This window comes from Chiloscyllium plagiosum, chromosome 4, assembly GCF_004010195.1.
Source record: "Chiloscyllium plagiosum isolate BGI_BamShark_2017 chromosome 4, ASM401019v2, whole genome shotgun sequence".
Classification (NCBI taxonomy): Eukaryota; Metazoa; Chordata; class Chondrichthyes; order Orectolobiformes; family Hemiscylliidae; genus Chiloscyllium; species Chiloscyllium plagiosum.
The window spans coordinates 96140884-96158672 of record NC_057713.1 but is presented as its reverse complement, the minus strand read 5'-3'; the positions used below and the strand labels follow the sequence as shown (position 1 = coordinate 96158672).

The 17789-nt window shown below is 40.7% G+C and overlaps 1 protein-coding gene across 7 annotated transcripts in view; it reads left to right on the top strand.

Moving 5' to 3' along the window:
- znf407 (zinc finger protein 407) overlaps nt 1-17789 on the top strand; it is a 499933-nt gene that overhangs the window by 299253 nt on the left and 182891 nt on the right. For all 7 annotated transcript variants that reach the window (XM_043688651.1, XM_043688646.1, XM_043688647.1 and 4 more), the window contains exons 6-7: nt 14197-14280; nt 16662-16782. In XM_043688651.1, coding sequence (XP_043544586.1) covers nt 14197-14280; nt 16662-16782 — 205 coding nt within the window. The remainder of the gene's footprint in view (nt 1-14196; nt 14281-16661; nt 16783-17789) is intronic.

The following is a 17789-nucleotide window of genomic DNA, read 5'->3' as shown; positions in this document are numbered from 1 at the left end:
CACATTCTCCCCGTGTCTGTGTGGGTTTCCTCCGGGTACTCCAGTTTCTATGAAACTTCAAGGTTTAGATTAGATTAGATTACTTACAGTGTGGAAACAGGCCCTTCGGCCCAACAAGTCCACACCACCCCGCCGAAGCGCAACCCACCCATTCCCCTACATTTACCACTTACCTAACACTGCGGGCAATTTAGCATGGCCAATTCACCTGACCTGCATATCTTTGGACTGTGGGAGGAAACTGGAGCACCCGGAGGAAACCCATGCAGACACGGGGAGAACGTGCAAAGCCTCCCACAGTCCAAAGATGTGCAGGCCAACTAAATTGGCCACTTTAAATTGCCCCTAGTGATAGGTGCATTAGTCAGAGGGAAATGGGTCGGGCGGGTTACTCGACAGAGGGTCAGTGTGGACTTGTTGGGCCAAAGGGACTGTTTCCAAACTGTAGGGAATCTAATCTAATCTGTCAGCCAGGGCTCCCTGACTGGACCAGGTTAACAGCCCAAATCAGGGAACCCAAATCAGGGAACTATGAGGTCTACCTGAGTGACTTCATCACAATCACTCCATCCCTCCCCCTCTGCGTCCAGAGATGTAATCCTGTTCTTTTTCTTGTAGCCTCTCCTGGGGGTTTTAGCACTGGGTCTGGTCATCTGATTCAGCCTCAGACATAGGCAGTGTGTACTGAACTGTAGCCTGCCTCTTGCACTCAGTGCATCTCAGAAGAAATTCATCCTTTTCTTCGGGTAGTAAAGGCATGTTGGGTACATCATCAGTCATGTCCATCTTAGACTCTCAGGTTTCTTCAACATTATAAGGGGGGAGAACCCACAAATTCTGTCAATATTTTTGGCTGTTTGGAGCGGCTGAGTATGTTTTGTTCCTGACCAGTTTGAGGCTTTCATTTGTCCATGTGTTTGTTCAGGACTGCCTCACTGACCTGAACTCATCATGGGACCTGGTATTTGTATCATCCATAGACATGGGTGAGGTGCCAGAAGACTGGAGGTTGGCTAACGTGGTGCCACTATTTAAAAAAGGTGGTAAGGAAAAGCCAGGGAACTATAGACCGGTGAGCCTGACATCAGTGGTGGGCAAGTCGTTGGAGGGAATCCTGAGGGACAGGATGTACATGTATTTGGAAAGGCAAGGACTGATTAGGGATAGTCAGCATGGCTTTGTGCATGGGAAATCATGTCTCACAAACTTGATTGAGTTTTTTGAAGAAGCAATAAAGAGGATTGATGAGGGCAGAACGGTAGATGTGATCTATAAGGACTTCAGTAAGGCATTCGATTTGGAGACTTATTTGCAAGGTTAGATCTCACGGAATACAAGGAGAACTAGCTATTTGGATTCAGAACTGGCTCAAAGGTCGAAGACAGAGGATGGTGGTGGAGGGTTGTTTTTCAGATTGGAGGCCTGTGACCAGTGGAGGGCCACAAGGACTGGTGCTGGGTTGACTGCTTTTCATCATTTATATAAAGAATTTGGATGTGAGCATAAGAGGTATAGCTAGTAAGTTTATAAATGATATCAAAATTGGAGATGTGGTGGACAGGGAAGAAGGTTACCTCAGAGTACAACAGGAGCGTTATCAGATGGTCCAATGGGCTGAGGAGTGGAAGATGGAGTTTAATTTAGATAAATGCGAGGTGCTGCATTTTGGGAAAGCAAATCTTAGCAGGACTTGTTCACTTAATGCTAAGGTCCTAGGGAATGTTGCTGAACAAAGAGACCTTGGAGTGAAGGCTCAAATTTCCTTGAAAGTAGAGTTGCAGGTAGGTAGGATAGTGAAGAAGGAGTTTGATATGCTTTCCTTTATTTGTCAGAGCATTGAGTTTAGGAGATGGGAGGTCATATTGCGGCTGTACAAGACATTGGTGAGACCACTTTGGAATGTTGTGTGCAACCTTGGTCTCCTTTCTATTGGAAGGAGGTTGTGAAACTTGAAAGGGTTCAGAAAAGGTTTGCAAGAATGTTCCCAGGGTTGGAGGATTTGATCTACAGGGAGAGGCTGAATAGGCTTGAGCTATTTCCCCTGGAGAATCGGAGGCTGAGGGGTGACCTTGTAGATGTTTATAAAATCATGAGGGGCGTGGATAGGATAAATAGACAAAGTATTTTCCCTGGGGTAGGGGAGTCCAGAACTAGAGGGCATAGGATTAGGGTGAGAGGGGAAAGATATAAAAGGGTTGAGAGTGTGGTGCTAGAAAAGCACAGCAAGTCAGGCAGAATCTGAGGAACAGGAGAATCAACAGTTTGGGAAAAAGCCCTTCAGGGCATTCAGGGCACACTTTTCTCCTGTCCGGGAGCAGCGGGAAACAGAGCGGAGGTGACGTTGAGACCAGGAGATTGCTGGGAAGGTAAAGACTTAGTATATAATTGGGCAGTGGCTAAACCCGAGATACTGCACGTGTAGCATCTCAGGATTGCTACCAGTGCCACATGCCAGCCAGAGTAGAAATGAAAGAATTGGCAGGATGAACACGTGGCTTGAGGGATGGTGTAGGAGGGAGGGGTTCAGCTTTGTAGGACATTGCAACCTGGAAAATATTGGACTATTACAAATTGGATGATCTACACCTTAACCAGAGTGGAATTAATGTCCTTGGGGAAGTTTATGCTACTGCTGTTGGGGAGAGTTTAAACTAATGTGGCAGGGGGCTGAGAACCAGAAGAGAAGACTAGTAGACAGTGAGGTGGAAACTAGAGACTGTAAGGAACAGGATCATGAAGTTAGCATTACCAAGGGGAAAGAGTAGACAGATTGCAGATGAATGCAAAGGAACTGGTGGTCTGAACTGCATATGCTTTAATGCAAGGAGTATAGCGGGTATGGCAGACGAAATTAGGGCTTCGATTGGTGCCTTGGAGTATGACGTTATTGCAATCACAGAGACTTGCTTGAAGGAAGGGCATGATTGGCAACTAAATGTTCCAAGATATAAATGCTTCCGACGAGTCAGGGAGGGAAGTAAAAGGGGAAAAGGAGTTGCATTGCTGATCAGGGATGATATCACGGCTGTGCTAAAGAAGGACTCTATGGAGAGCTAGAGGAGTGAGGCACTATGGGTAGAGCTGAGAAATAAGGGTACAGTTACATTGTTGGGGCTGTACTACAGGCCTCCCAACACTAAGCGTGAGGTAGAAGAAAAATTAGGTAAACAGATTATGGAAAGATGTGGAGGCGACAGGGTGGTGGTGATGGGAGATTTTAATTTTCCCAACATTGATTGGGATACACTTAGTGTCAGAGGTCTGGATGGGGCAGAATTTATAAGGAGCATCCAGGAATGTTTTCTGGAGCAGGACGTCAATAGTCCAACTAGGGAAGGGGCCATATTGGACTTGGTGTTGGGAATGAGCCAGACCAGGTGGTAGAAGTTGCAATGGGGGATTGCTTTGGGAATAGTGACCACAATTCTGTAAGTTTTAGAATACTCGTAGACAAAGAGAGTAGTCCTAAGAGAAGAGTACTAAACTGGGCCAAGGCCAATTATTATCAAAATTTGGCAGGTGCTGGGAAATGTGGATTGGGGGCAGCTATTTAAAGGAAGTCCACATTTGATGTGTGGAATGCTTTCAGAGATAGGTTGAAGATAGTACAGGATAGGCATGTCTCTTTGAAAACAAGGGATAGGAAAGTCAAGATTCGTGAACTGTGAATGACAGGAGAAATTATGTGACTAGCCAAGATGAAAAGGGAAGCGTACATAAGGTTTGGCAGCTAAGAACAGAACAGGCTTTGGAGGAATATCAGGAGAGTAGGACCAATCTTAAATGAAGAATCAAACGGGCTAAAAGGGGTTGTGAAATAACTTTAGTGAGCAGAATTAAGGAGAATGCCAAGGCCTTTTATTCATATATAAGAGGGAAGAGGGTAACTAGAGAAAGGGTTGGTCCACTAAAGGAAGGAAGGGTGTGTGTCGAACCTGAGAAAATGGGTGCAATTCCCAATAATTACTTTGCATCAGTGTTCACTGAGGAGAGGGACATGATGAATGTTGAGATTAGAGATAGAAGTTTGGTTACTCTGGACCACGTTGACATAAGGAGGGAGGATGTGTTGGGTAGGCTAAAGGACATTAAGGTGAACAAAGTAAGGTCCTAGTGAGTGTTGCTGAACAAAGAAACCTTTGAGTGCAGGTTCATAGCTCCTTGAAAGTGGTGTCGCAGGTAGATAGGATAGTTAAAAAGGCGTTTGGTATGCTTTCTTTTATTGGTCAGAGTATTGAGTACAGGAGTTGGGAGGTCATGTTACAGCTGTACAGGACATTGGTTAGGCCACTGTTGGAATATTGTATGCAATTCTGTTCTTCTTCCTATCGGAAAGATGTTGTGAAACTTGAAAGAGTTCAGAAAAGATTTACAAGGATGTTGCCAGGGTTGGAGGATTTGAGCTATGGGGAGAGGCTGAACAGGCTGGGGCTGTTTTCCCTGGAGCTGTTTTCCCTGGAGTGTTGGAGGCTGAGGGGTGACCTTATAGAGGTTTACAAAATTATGAGGGGCATGGATAGGGTAAATAGACAAAGTCTTTTCCCTGGGGTGGGGGAGTCCAGAACTAGAGGGCATAGGTTTAGAGTGAGAGGGGAAAGATATAAAAGAGACCAATGGGGCAACTTTTTCACACAGAGGGTGGTACGTGTATGGAATGAGCTGCCAGAGGAAGTGGTGGAGGCTGGTACAATTGCAACATTTAAGAGGCATTTGAATGGGTATATGAATAGGAAGGGTTTGGAGGGATATGGGCCATGTGCTGGTAGGTGGGACTAGATTGGATTGGGATATCTAGTCGGCATGGACAGGTTGGACCGAAGGGTTTGTTTCCATGCTGTACATCTCTATGACTCTATAAAGCCCTGGGACCAGATGGGATCTATCCCAGGTTGCTGGGGGAGGCGAGAGAGGAAATAGCTGGGGCCTTGACAGATATCTTTGTAGCATCCTTAAACACGTGTGAAGTGCTAGAGGACTAGAGAGTTGCTAACATTGTCCCCCTGTTCAAGGAGGATAGTAGGGATATTCCAGGTAACTACAGACCAGTAAGCCTGACGTTAGTGATGGGAAAGTCGCTGGAAGAGGTACTGAGGGATAAGATCTATTTATATTTGGAATAAAATGGGCTTATCAGTGATAGGCAACATGGTTTTGTGGGGGGGGAGATGGTGCCTTATCAACTTGGAGTCCTTTGAGGAAGTGACCAAGTTGATCGATGAAGGAAAGGCTGTGGATGTCACATACATGGACTTTACTAAGGCGTTTTATAAGGTTCCCCATGGTAAACTAATGGAGAAAGTGAAGTCACATGGTGTGCAGGGTGTTCTAGCTTGGTGGATAAAGAACTGGTTGAGCAACAGGAGACAGAGTAGTGGTTGAAGGGCGTTTCTCGAAATGGAGAAAGGTGACCAGTGGTGTTCCACAGGGATCAGTGCTGGGGCCACTGTTGTTTGTGATATACATAGCTGATCTGCAGAGGGCATTGGTGGTCTTATCAGCAAGTTTGCAGATGACACAAAGATTAGCAGAAAGCATAGGGGACTGTCAAAGAATGCAGGAGAGTTGGGAGGAGAAGTGGCAGATGTTGTTCAATCCGGGCAAATATAAGGTGACACATTTTGGAAGGTCTAATCCTAGAGCAAGCTATACTGTAAATGGAAGAGCCTTGGGAAATGTTGATGAGCAGAGAGATCTGGGAGTTCAGGTCCACTGTACCCTGAAGTTGGCTGCATAGGTGAATAGAGTGGTCAAGAAGGCATATGGTATCCTTGCCTTCGTTGGGTGGGGTATTGAGTATAAGAGCTGTCAGGTCATGTTAAAATTGCACTAGACTTTGGTTCGGCTGCATTTAGAATGCTGGGTGCAATTCTGGTTGCCACATTACCAAAAGGATTTGGACGCTTCTCTGGTTTACGAAGATGTTGCCTGGTATGGAAGGTGCCAGCTATGAAGAGAGGTTGAGTAGGTTATGATTGTTTTCATTTGAAAACAGGAGATTGAAGGGGGACCTGATTGAGGTCTACAAAATCATGAAGGGTATAGACAGGGTATATAGAGATAAGCTTTTTCCCAGGGTGAGGGATTCAATAGCAAGAGGTCACGCGTTCAAGGTGAGAGGAGAAAAGTTTAAGAGGGATACATGCAGCAAGTACTTTACACAGAGGGTGGTGGGTGTCTGGAACGCATTGCCAGCAGAGGTAGTAGAGGCAGGCATGTAGATTAATTTAAGTTGCGTCTGGACAGATGCATGAGTAGGTGGGAAGCAGAGGGATACAGATGCTTAGGAATTGGGCGATACGTTCAGACAGTGGATTTGGACCGGCACAGGCTTGGAGGGCCAAAAGGCCTGTTCCTGGGCTGTAAATTTTCTTTGTTCTTTGTTGACTCTAATCTCCAGCATCTTCAGTCCTCACTTTCACCCAAAGATATAAAAATGACCTAAGGGGCAACTTTTTCACACAGATGGTGATGTGTGTATGGAATGAGCTGCCAGAGGAAGTGGTGGAGGCTGGTACAATTACAACATTTAAAAGGCATCTGGATGGGTACATGAATAGGAAGTGTTTAGAGGGATATGGGCCAAGAGCTGGCAAATGGGACTAGATTAGGTTAGGATATCCGGTTGGCATGGATGAGTTGGACCGAACGGTCTCTTTCTGTGCTGTACATCTCTATGACTATGACTTTATGACTATGACCTCGCATCGACCATGCCTCTTGCCCATACAGGGCCATTTCCATGGTTTTAACACAAAACTTCGTTCCCCCAAAGCAAACGGTCTGTCTTGCTTAGAGGAGTCTTTTGTCCAGCATTAGTGCTCCTGATAACATTTCACCCTCCCCATCAGGTCAGGGAAGATCATATTTAAACTGATGCAGAGTCTTTTCCCCATTAGCAACTCTGCTGCAGTTATTCCTGTAGTTGCATGGGTGTGGTCTTATAATCAAACAGAAACCAGGACAGGTTGTGAAACTGTAGGCTGTTTCCTTAAGTCTGTCTTTGAAGTTTGTACTGCTCTTTCCAGCAGATCATTGGATGATGGGTGGTATGGAGCTGTTCTTATATGCTAAATGCCATTTGACTTTAGGAAATACTCAAATACGCTGCTGATAAATGATGGCTTGTTGTCTGTGACCAACGTTTATGTATTGCAAAAGATGCTCACAGCTTTTCTATTGCTGTTCTTGTGTTTGATGAATGAACTCGATGCACATCCAACCGCTTTGAGTTGGTGTCCACATTGTCTAAGATCATTGAGTCCATGAATGAGCACAGTTGGCGTGTAACCAAGTCCAGAGTTTACCTAGCCATTCCTATGATGTTGAGGGAGCTTTCTATGGTAACTTTTGTACTTATTTGCACTTTGGACACTGCTCCACCAGAGGTTATGTCTGCATCCAGTAGTGACCACCTGAGATAACACCTTCATTTTAGACATTGCTGGATGACTCTGGAGGAGTTCAGCCAATATCTGGGGGCAACCTTTACTTAGGACAATCACTCTTGCTCCTCATAGTGAAGTGTTGGCCTCTATGGTGATCTGGTCTTGCTGATTCCAGAAAGGTTTCAGTTCTGGTTGTAATGACTCTTTTGTTTCCATCATCACCACCAGTTATTTTAGTTTTGCCAGGATTGGATCTTTCTGCATCCACAGTCTGATATTGTCAGCGATGACTGGAGGGGTGTCCAGAAAGTTTAAAACCAAACAGATGCTTCCAGTGGTGGCACCACCGGTGTTGTATCTGCTGGTGGGAAATGGTTTGAGGCATCTAGATTTGCTACTTGGCCTCCTGGTTGGTGTTCCAATTTGCAATTATACCTATTAAATATTAGAGCTGAATTCAGCCTGAAGCTATTCGTGGCACTGCTTTGTCCTCTTTAAGTAGACCTAGCAGGGGTTTGTGATCCATTATTAACACAAATTACATGTCTTGAAACGCATAAAGGTGGATAAATTCCCAGGCCCTGATCAGATGTACCCTAGAACTCTGTGGGAAGCTAGAGAAGTGATTGCTGGGCCTCTTGCTGAGATATTTGTATCATCGATAGTCACAGGTGAGGTGCCAGAAGACTGGAGGTTGGCAAACGTGGTGCCACTCTTTAAGAAGGGTAGTAAGGACAAGCCATGGAACTATAGACCAGTGAGCCTAACATCGGTGGTGGGCAAGTTGTTGGAGGGAATCCTGAGGGACAGGATGTACATGTATTTGGAAAGGCAAGGACTGATTAGGGATAAATCAACATGGCTTTGTGGAAGTAATTATACCCTGATACTATACAGGGAGGCATCGTGTGTTAGCACCAGAGCTCGCTTGGGATCTTTCTGTGCCAAGACCTTAAATGATGATAGTTGCTTCTTCACTTCCCTAAAGGCTACATATTGGCTACATGATCATTTCCAAGGCTGACCCTTTTTCAATAGCAGATGTGAGGGTGCCAGGATGAAAGCAGGTTATGTATGAACTCTCTGTAATAATTCACCAACCCAAGAAAAGACCTAAGCTCCAGTACAAATGTGGGAGCCGGGGCACCTTTGATCATCCTCACTTTACCTTCAAACGGGTGTAACCCGGTCTTGTTCACTCTGTAGCCCAAGTAGGGGTGCCTGGAGCACACATGTTTCTCTTCTCAGGCATATGTCCGCTTTGAAGAAACATCTAAGGACTATGCCCAAGTTCTCTAAATGCTCTTTATTGGTCTTCCCTGTTATTAGCATGGCATCCAACTAAATGGTTACCTGAGATAGACCTTGTAAAATGTGCTCCATCATCCATGAAAAATGGCTCAGGCTAATAATACCCCAAATGTCAGTCTTGTATATTGGTACAAACTCTACTGGATATTAATTATAGCTTATTTCTGGGAATCCTGATCTAATCACATGGCTCATGTCCAGCGTAGTGAAAGACAACCCCCCCCACCCCGAGCTTTGTGTGGGAGATTGGTTATTTATTCATCTACGAGAAGCAGTTTACCATTGGTTTAAAATCCCCACAAAGGCAAACCAACCTGTTGAGCTTCACAATCGGTGCTGCTCATTCTGCAAACTGTAGTGGTATGATGATTCCTTTACTTTCCAGCCTCCTGATTTCTATTATTGCATATATGGCAAATGGAACTGATTAGACCGGTTTAACAGCCCCAATCAGGGAGCTCTTATTCTATGAGGTCCAATTGGCTGACCTCACTACAATCACTACATATTGTGCCTTTCGTATAATAAAACTGTCCCAAGGTAACTCACAGCAAAGGTTTCAGATAAGGTTTGATAGTGTCAGGAAATATTTGGACAACTAAACTGAAGCTCATTAATGTGATAAGTTTGAAAAAGCCATCATAAAGGAAGAGAGAAAAATATAGAGTTTATTGGAGAAATCTTCTGAGTTTAGGCCCTAGACTGCTGAAAGAATGATCATCAATGTGTTATATTCCTCATAACAATTTTGGTATAGGAAGAAACTTGGGTCAGTGTTTGCTTGAAATAACTCCACTCTGAATGAAATATTCCAAATGTATATTTCCTGTCTGCTCTCAACTCCTGTATCAGTGCCTTTTTGAAATTAGTCAATATAGTTTCGAATCAAGTTATTCAGAGATGTTATTACATCCTTCTGGTGGAACTTGAAGCCAGTCCTCCTGGCTCAAAGGTAGGGATATTACCATTTTGCCACTTGAGCCATTAGAAGTCCCTTAACCCTCCATTCTCATTCTCATTAACAATGCATTCTACCTATACATACTTAAATTGATAAAATTAATATAATGTTCCCATCTCTCGGCCAGGAGGCACAGGTTCAAGTCCCATTTACTCCAGAAAAATGTGATAACATCTCTGAACAGGTTGAGTTGAAAATATCTACAATTTATATAATGGCATATTGATAAGTCAGAATGTGCACGAGGCCAGAATTGGTGAGCTCAGATATCTGGTGGGTTGTAGAGCTGGAACAGATTAGAAAGAGTGGGAAGGAACAAGGCCCTGCAGGAATTTATACTCTAAAAGGATTTTTTTAAAAGCCATATGCTTGCTGGAGAAACAAAAGTTTTGGTGAGTGGAAAGGTGGATTTTGAGGTAGCAGGTAGGGGGAGACTTTTTTTAAATTGATCCTAGTCCTGAAATTCACAACCACCTTCTCATCTGAAGGCTGAAATAAAAGCTGAAAATGCTATTCAGGCAGCATCTGTGGAGAGAAAAACTGACTTCGGCTAATTCTGGAGAGTTGACAGCCTATGTTGATGCCATATTTATGTCACATGTTTGACTAGAAAACTCAAAGCCCCACCTTATTGGTCAAATTGTGCACTGCGCATCACATAACAGAAAACATCCATTCATAGCTGACTTGAATATGTAAGGAAACTGAATTATGAAACGTCATTAACGTATAAAAGAGTTATGACGGAAATTTAATGAGTTTATTTGAGCATTGAATGTTGAACATGTTCATTTGTTTTTCCATCAAAAGGCATATTTTTGGGACTTTCTTTAGATTTATGTCTGGGAGGCTAAAACCTCCTTAGCTTCACTGACAAGGGTGTTGACGATTTAAGGTCTCTAGACTGCCCTCAAAGATCACTGGTATCGAACACCAGATGAAAAGCCAGTGCAGATGTAATTTATCGTCAGTGTTTCCTTCTAAAGAATAATTGTGGAGACTTGGTTCAATCAATATTATAGATTTTTGTTGTTAGATTTTGTAGTCTGTACCATAATGAGAGATATGGGACAGTGTCTGTTTCCTAATAGAAAATAAGGGATGTGTTTCCATGTCATTCTGCGTTTAAATTCAGAAGAAAATGCTCAGGGAAAAATACTTGTTGTTTGCATTACGTTAACATTGAAAAAAATTGTTCCTGCAGTGGTACTCAGTGAGAATGCAATTCTTCTCACATTGTTCTTCAATTAAAATATGCCATTTTAACTTGTAAAATCAATAGTTGTACACTTGTTAAACTAAGCAAGTTGAGTTCTTATTTCTCCAGTAAATTGAGATTTAAAGTATATTCTTAAGATTGTAGGTGAGCTGGATCATTTTGCTTCATGCAACTAAGTTTCCAATTCTTTGTGTGGAAATAGCACAGATTGGAGAGACAAATTAGGGACTTTTTAGAGATGGATTATTCTCCGATGCTCTTAAGTGGAGGAGGCCATGGAGTAGATTGCACCACAGGCCATTGCACACAAGAAACACATGAAGAGGCATAGACAAGATGCAATATGATAAATATAAATCAGTTTATACCAACATGTACAAGGAATCTTGGTCAAAAAATGACTCAGACTCCTATAATGCAATTTGCTGTCACTAAAAGTAACTTGCGGTAGTACATTTCAGACCAATTTGCTAGCATTTAGTGATATTGAATCCAATTTAGTGCTATTTAAGCTTGAATTTGAGTCTAGATTTTTACTTTGGCAACAGATTATTGCTTGTTGAAATAATTAATATTCAGATGCATTTAGTCCTTCATGAGACTATTCGTCCATTTTTAAAGGGGAAAAATAACTCGTTTAGTTGACTGAATTATTTGCTAAGCCCTATGGAGACTTGATTACCAGTTCAGTACGTAAACAGCAGAGCTACAAGATTGGGCTGTTGCAGCTAAGGAGGTCTCTCTCAGTGGACTGCTCTACTGTTTGTGGTGTGGAGTCATTTTCCACAGGCCTCAATGACCAAGTAACCAAACAAAAAATATTTTCTCTTGATATTTCTTTTAACTGGTAAACTAAAATATAGACATCTAAGGATTAGCATAATGTAATAGTGTAAGTCAAAGGGTTAATTTGTAATAATCATCTGAAGCCTGAAATGTAATTATTCTCTGATAATTACTTCCATGTACCTGTTGCTTTTAATCATTTATTCTGGGAGAGCTAATGGAGAATTTGTTTTCGCACTTCTGATGGTCATTGTCTTTGCACTCAATATCAATAATCCAGACATACCATGATGCATGGCAGTGTCTACAGTTGCACAACTAACAACTGTGACTCAATGTTGCAATGCTCATTGGGTTGTATTCCAAGTTAAATACTAGTAAAATGGCTATCAAAACAGCTGGGTAATAGTAATTTGAGATATATTTGATACTTAAAGAATGGATAAAGAAGAAACTAAATTAATGAACTGAACAAAAATATCACATTAAACTAGTATAGACAAATATAAATAAGACACCAAATATGCTTCATATAAACATTGTCAGACAAATTTGGCATGGAGCTACACGAGTCAAAATTGAGACAAGTGACCAAAACTTGGTCAAAAAGTGTTCTAAAGGAGGCAAGAGTGATTGAAAGACAGGGAGGTTTAGGGAGAGAAATACCGAGCAAATGACCTATCCAGATAAAGGCAAGGCCACCTCGGCCTTGGAGCAGTGAAAATCAGCATGAATTGGAATTGGAGGAGTGAAAAGCTCTTCAAGGTCTGTAAGGCTAGACAAGGTTGGAGAAATTTAAAAATAAGGATGCAAATTACGAAATCAAGGTATTGCTAGACTGGAATCTAGTTTTGGCTAAAGAACATAAGACTTAGTCCATTAATTGCATTAGTTGTACTCACATTAGTCTGCTTGTCAAAGGCTCACATTTTGTTTATACTGAGTTTAGTTTGTGGATAGGTTCCAGAATTTTGCTAAAAAAGAAACTCTGAAGACAAACCAGCACCTGTTGGCGTTAGACCAGTAAATTATATTGTGTCAAACTCTATGAAGCCAATTTTTTAAAAAATAAATATTTATAATCTGAGTTATTAATAGAAAGATGAAGTAGCTTATTTTAAATTTTTCAGAGCAAGAACATGAGCTGCTAATGTATGGAAATGGCACATTCTTTCCAACCCCCTGTTTTTCAACAAATATTTTGGCTGAAAATATTATTTTTGAGGATAATCATTGCAGCTTTGTAATTTATTCAACATGTTTTGATTTTAGATGAATTTATGACATGTTTGTTAAAATAAGTTCTGCGATTGTTCACCTTTCACTGCTTTACACTGTCCATAATTTTAAGGTTTTGCAAACAGCCCACGGTGAAGAAACATGTTTAGATGCAGGAGATATGTTTTAATGTATCTAAGAAAAACTAATATAGCCAGTATTTATACAGAGGGCAAGAGGAATGGTGTAATTTCATTAAGATAAACTTCAGGGAAAAAAAATCAGGGAATGGCATTAGTTTTGAAACTACACCTTTATGTGCTGATTGATATGAGACTTTGATGCAGAAAATGCTGGAAATAATCAACAGGTCACCAGTGTCTGTGGAGATAGAAACTGAGGTCATGCCTCAGGTCATTAATCTTTTCCACCTCTGAGGAAATGTTCATTATCGACCAGTTTTGGAAGCTTTGCACCAGCATTTTGTTTTTGTCATTTAATCTGTCCTGCCTTTTAGTCTAGTGCAGATCTTCCCTTTCCCAAACCTCAGTCTTTTTTTCCCCTGTTTCAGAACTTTTGTTACATCTTTAACTTGTTCCAGTTATAATGAAAGATCATCAACCTGAAATATTAATTCATTTCTGTTTTTGCGGACATTGCACGACCTACCGAATATTTCCAGAGTTTTCTGAATTTCCTTCAGATTTTCAGCAACCACTGTATTTTGCTTTTGATGTATAGACCAAGGATAGTATTGTCGAATGGCTTCAGTATGCACTCTGCAGCTGCAGTTTATTATTGCATTTGTTTTAGTTGCAATGCTGTCAAAGGTACTATTGTTATTGTCCAGTGGCTTCAGGTAAACGTTGAAGGCTTTATTTCATTCAGCGTTTAGACAGCTTTTGGTAACTGCTGCTGAAGAAATATTCCTGCTCCTTCGTTGTAGGAAGGCGAGTCAACATTGAGTGACTGGGTTTGTAGAAATTGAGGGGAGGATAAGCAGAGTATGTATAAAAATTATTCAAGTGCAAAAAGCAGCCCCATCTGGAAGACATCTAACTGAAATGAAGTTGTACAAAACCATTCCATTGATATTAAAGCTAATTTTTATGGTTCTGACAAGTATGTAATTATGTTCAGTGGTGCTTTTCAGATTTTATCACAGTCAATAAACCGCAGTGGTAATTTCATTCCCATTTGACATATTTACATGGAAACATTTGATTGGAGGAATTAGTAACCCTGAAAGCCTTGATAGATATATTTTAATGATCTGTGACCTGCGTGGTCCCCTTATCTGTTTGTTGTTGCAATAGGGGAGAAGTCGTTCCTGTGTGACCTCTGCGGATTTGCTGGTGGAACACGCCACGCTCTCACCAAACACAGGCGACAGCACACAGGTCAGTCAAACTGATCAATTCACCTTTTTAGATAGAACCTACCAGACAAACAAAGAAGTGCATGTGACCTACCTTGGTAGAGAAAAAAAAGAGGGATTTCTGCACAATCTGACTGATAATCACTTTGATGTGAAAGGAGATACACTCTGCCTGTGATTTATATGATTAAGAAAGGTAACTGATGGGAAATTGAGAGGATGTGGGAATAAGTATTATAATGCTGGTGTACTTTTTTTCTGCACAGATGTGTGACAGAGACATTGATAATACTGTAATAAAGTTAATGGACACTTCTCCTTATGTACATAATTTTCACTGCAACTCTTTTGTTAGCAACTTTTGTGTTGTGGTCAGATGATACTCTACAGATGCCCAACCTTTATAAAGTGACTTGAGCAATGTAATATGAGGCACATGTTAGTATGTTGCTTGTTGTATTTTCCTGCTTGTCGGCAGTTCTAAACATGGTATTACTGGAAGAAGTCATGTGATACCTACTTTTAATGTCTTTTTTTTCTTTCCCTGCAAATGTGCAAAGTCAACTTTTTAAAATGTCTCTCTGTCCATTACATGCTGAGTGCAGATTACGCTGTTGACAAGCAACCCACTGTAAAATTGTGACCGGCATATGTTTGTGCAGGCCAACACAAAGTGTTCAAGATTGATTTGGGCACATACAATAACCATCCTCCGTTTGCCTCCAACTCTGATACCCTCCCCTATTCTCTGCAACCTACCATTGTGTTTTGAACACTTCAAGATTGACCTGGAATCTCACCCGTGAATAGTAGATTGATCTCTGGAACACTGCTGAGACCAGGCACAGGGGAAAAAATCTTCAGGCTTTTAAATAAAAAATTGTGCCATTTTAAAAAAAGTTAACACTTTCATTTATTCATAAATTAAAATCTTGGAGGTGGAGAAAGGGCAATTTAGCTAAAGGTGAGAAGCATTAAGTTGAGCAATGAAGGGCCTGTTCATTTCCCTCATTTCTTTGTTTGTCAAGGAAGGGTGTGTGAGCCTGCGCATGTTAGACAACAATGGAGCCAAAACAAATTGTGAAGTATGAAACTAAACAGAGAACCTCCACTTCACAGGAGGTTCCACAGCATTGAGGATGTCACCTAGAAAGGGGTCGAAATATCTGCAAACCCAGTTCCCAGCTTGGTGAACATACTCCTAGCAACTGCAGAGATCCTTTCCTTAATAGTAGGTTTATTTACTGACTGCAGCATCACACATCTCTGCCTTCTGCCTACCAACTCCAATGTCCCAGCTGTCCAGTTTTCTAGATGTTCATGACACTTATTCAATAAATACTGTAACAGTACAATCAATGTAACATTAACAAACCAGTGATGGGATATGAGAGGTAATTTGACGAAACCTCCAGACTATTCTTAATTGGAGATCCTACTCGCCCCTCCTCATGGCACAACAGAGATTTCAAGCTTAATAGAATGTGTGAATTTAAACCTGTGTCCCTAATGTTCTTGCAGTACGAGCACATTGTCCTTCCCTTGCTGCCCTTCTTCTTAATTCACATTGAACAATATCATCTCCCTGTATAGCAATCGAACAGCACTAGTGAGGAACCCAAACTGTTGCTGTTGAACCCAAAATCACTTTGACCTGCATAAATAATAAATATTGTAGAAATACCAGTGCTAGAATGGTCTTCTGGACAAATTTTGATTTCACTAATGACTGGGAAGGAATTTCCCATCATTTTTCACCCCAAAATTCCTACACTCTACCTTACTAGAGTGTTAATATATTGTGAGATACAAAGCATCTCAATTGTGTGCGACAAGCTGAATGGATCGGGGAATCTTTTCCTGCCTGTCATTGTTCAAATGTTTGTATTACCACCGATGGTATAAATGAATGGCAATTCAACCCAGTATTTGAACTGTGGTGTGCTGGCCATCTTCTAAACCAATCAAGTTTTACTCTTTAGTTTGAACCTCTTGATTCTTGTTATTTCTTTCAAATAATTTTTCTTCTTTATAAAGAAGATTGAAAGATGGAAGGATCTGAAATGTGTTCATTTTAAGATGTGAAACTTAACTAACCAGGACTGATAAAAGGTTAATCCAGTCGTGACCATTTAATTGAGAGCTGGTACTATATTATGGTGAAAGATGCAAAAATATGCAATCTGTGACTTTTAAAACTTCACGCCTTATAATACAAATATCAAAGGATTTTTGAGATTGTGAACGTGTACTTTATTTTAAGTACATATGATTGGTCTTCAGATTTGGTCAGTAGGTAAATGCGTCAGAAATTAAAACTTTGGTAGCATGGTTTTCTAACCCTTACACTCTGATAATTATCAGAGCCTGTCAGATAAAAAATAATGAGCGTTTCTTTTGTAGGTGAAAAGCCATTCAAATGTGACCAGTGCAACTTTGCTTCCACAACACAATCCCATCTGACCCGTCACAGACGTGTCCATACAGGAGAGAAACCTTATAAGTGTCCTTGGTGTGATTACAGGTAACAGTTCATTAAACATTAGTTGATGTGAAAAAGATTAAAAGTGATGAGAAAAGGTTTATACAAATTAAAAATACATTGCTATTTAAGTACATAACCAGCATCAGTAATTATACATTTAATTAGGAATTGCATTTCTCAAATATTGCATCTTTAAGGGTGTATGGCAGCCAGTTCATGTCTGTTTAATTTCATTATTTGTTTTCAGAAGATGGTTAAGAGTATTTTTTTCATTGCATGTCAAAGACTGATATTTAAATGTGGAAGTTTAATTACATGAATGCCGCTCTTATTCTTATTTAGGAGAAGTTACACTTACTTTTGAGAGAATTTCCTGAACAAGATACAAATGCTGTTTATGCTAAATTTGATAAATTCATTCTAAGCTTATTAAATGCATAATCTTAAAAAGCAACTGCATTAAATTGATCCTTGAGTATGTTTTACTCAATTCAGTCAGTATGTGAATTAGAGAAATAACTTAACAGATATTAACTGTATCTCTTTGAAATGCTTCCTGATCTATTACATATTTCTAAATTTCCCTGTTTTGTTTCAGATATCAAGTACATTCTGTTTTTCTTTTCCTAGTTTACCTCTTATACATTTCTTGTTTTCTAGTGATCGTCTGTGCCTAATAATATCATCAATATTTGATAACCATGTTTCAATTAAATATCAATATAAATATACTGCCACAGCCTTGATTTAAGTATGTACTCTGTCTTTAAAAATGCGATTACTTTTTTCATTGTGTTGGTATTGTTTCTGATCAGAAATCCACTGGAACTAGATCCCAGTTTGGATAAGTTAGCTAGAAGATCTGGATTGTTCTCTTATGAGCAGACAAGAGGCTTAAAAGATATATTCAAATTTATGAAAGGTTTGGTAGAGTAAATAATGAAGAACTGTTTCCACTGGCAGAAAGGTTGATAACTAGAGGACACAGACTTCAGGTAACAGAGGGAAGTTGAGAAGAAATGATTTCAGTTATGATCTGAAATTCA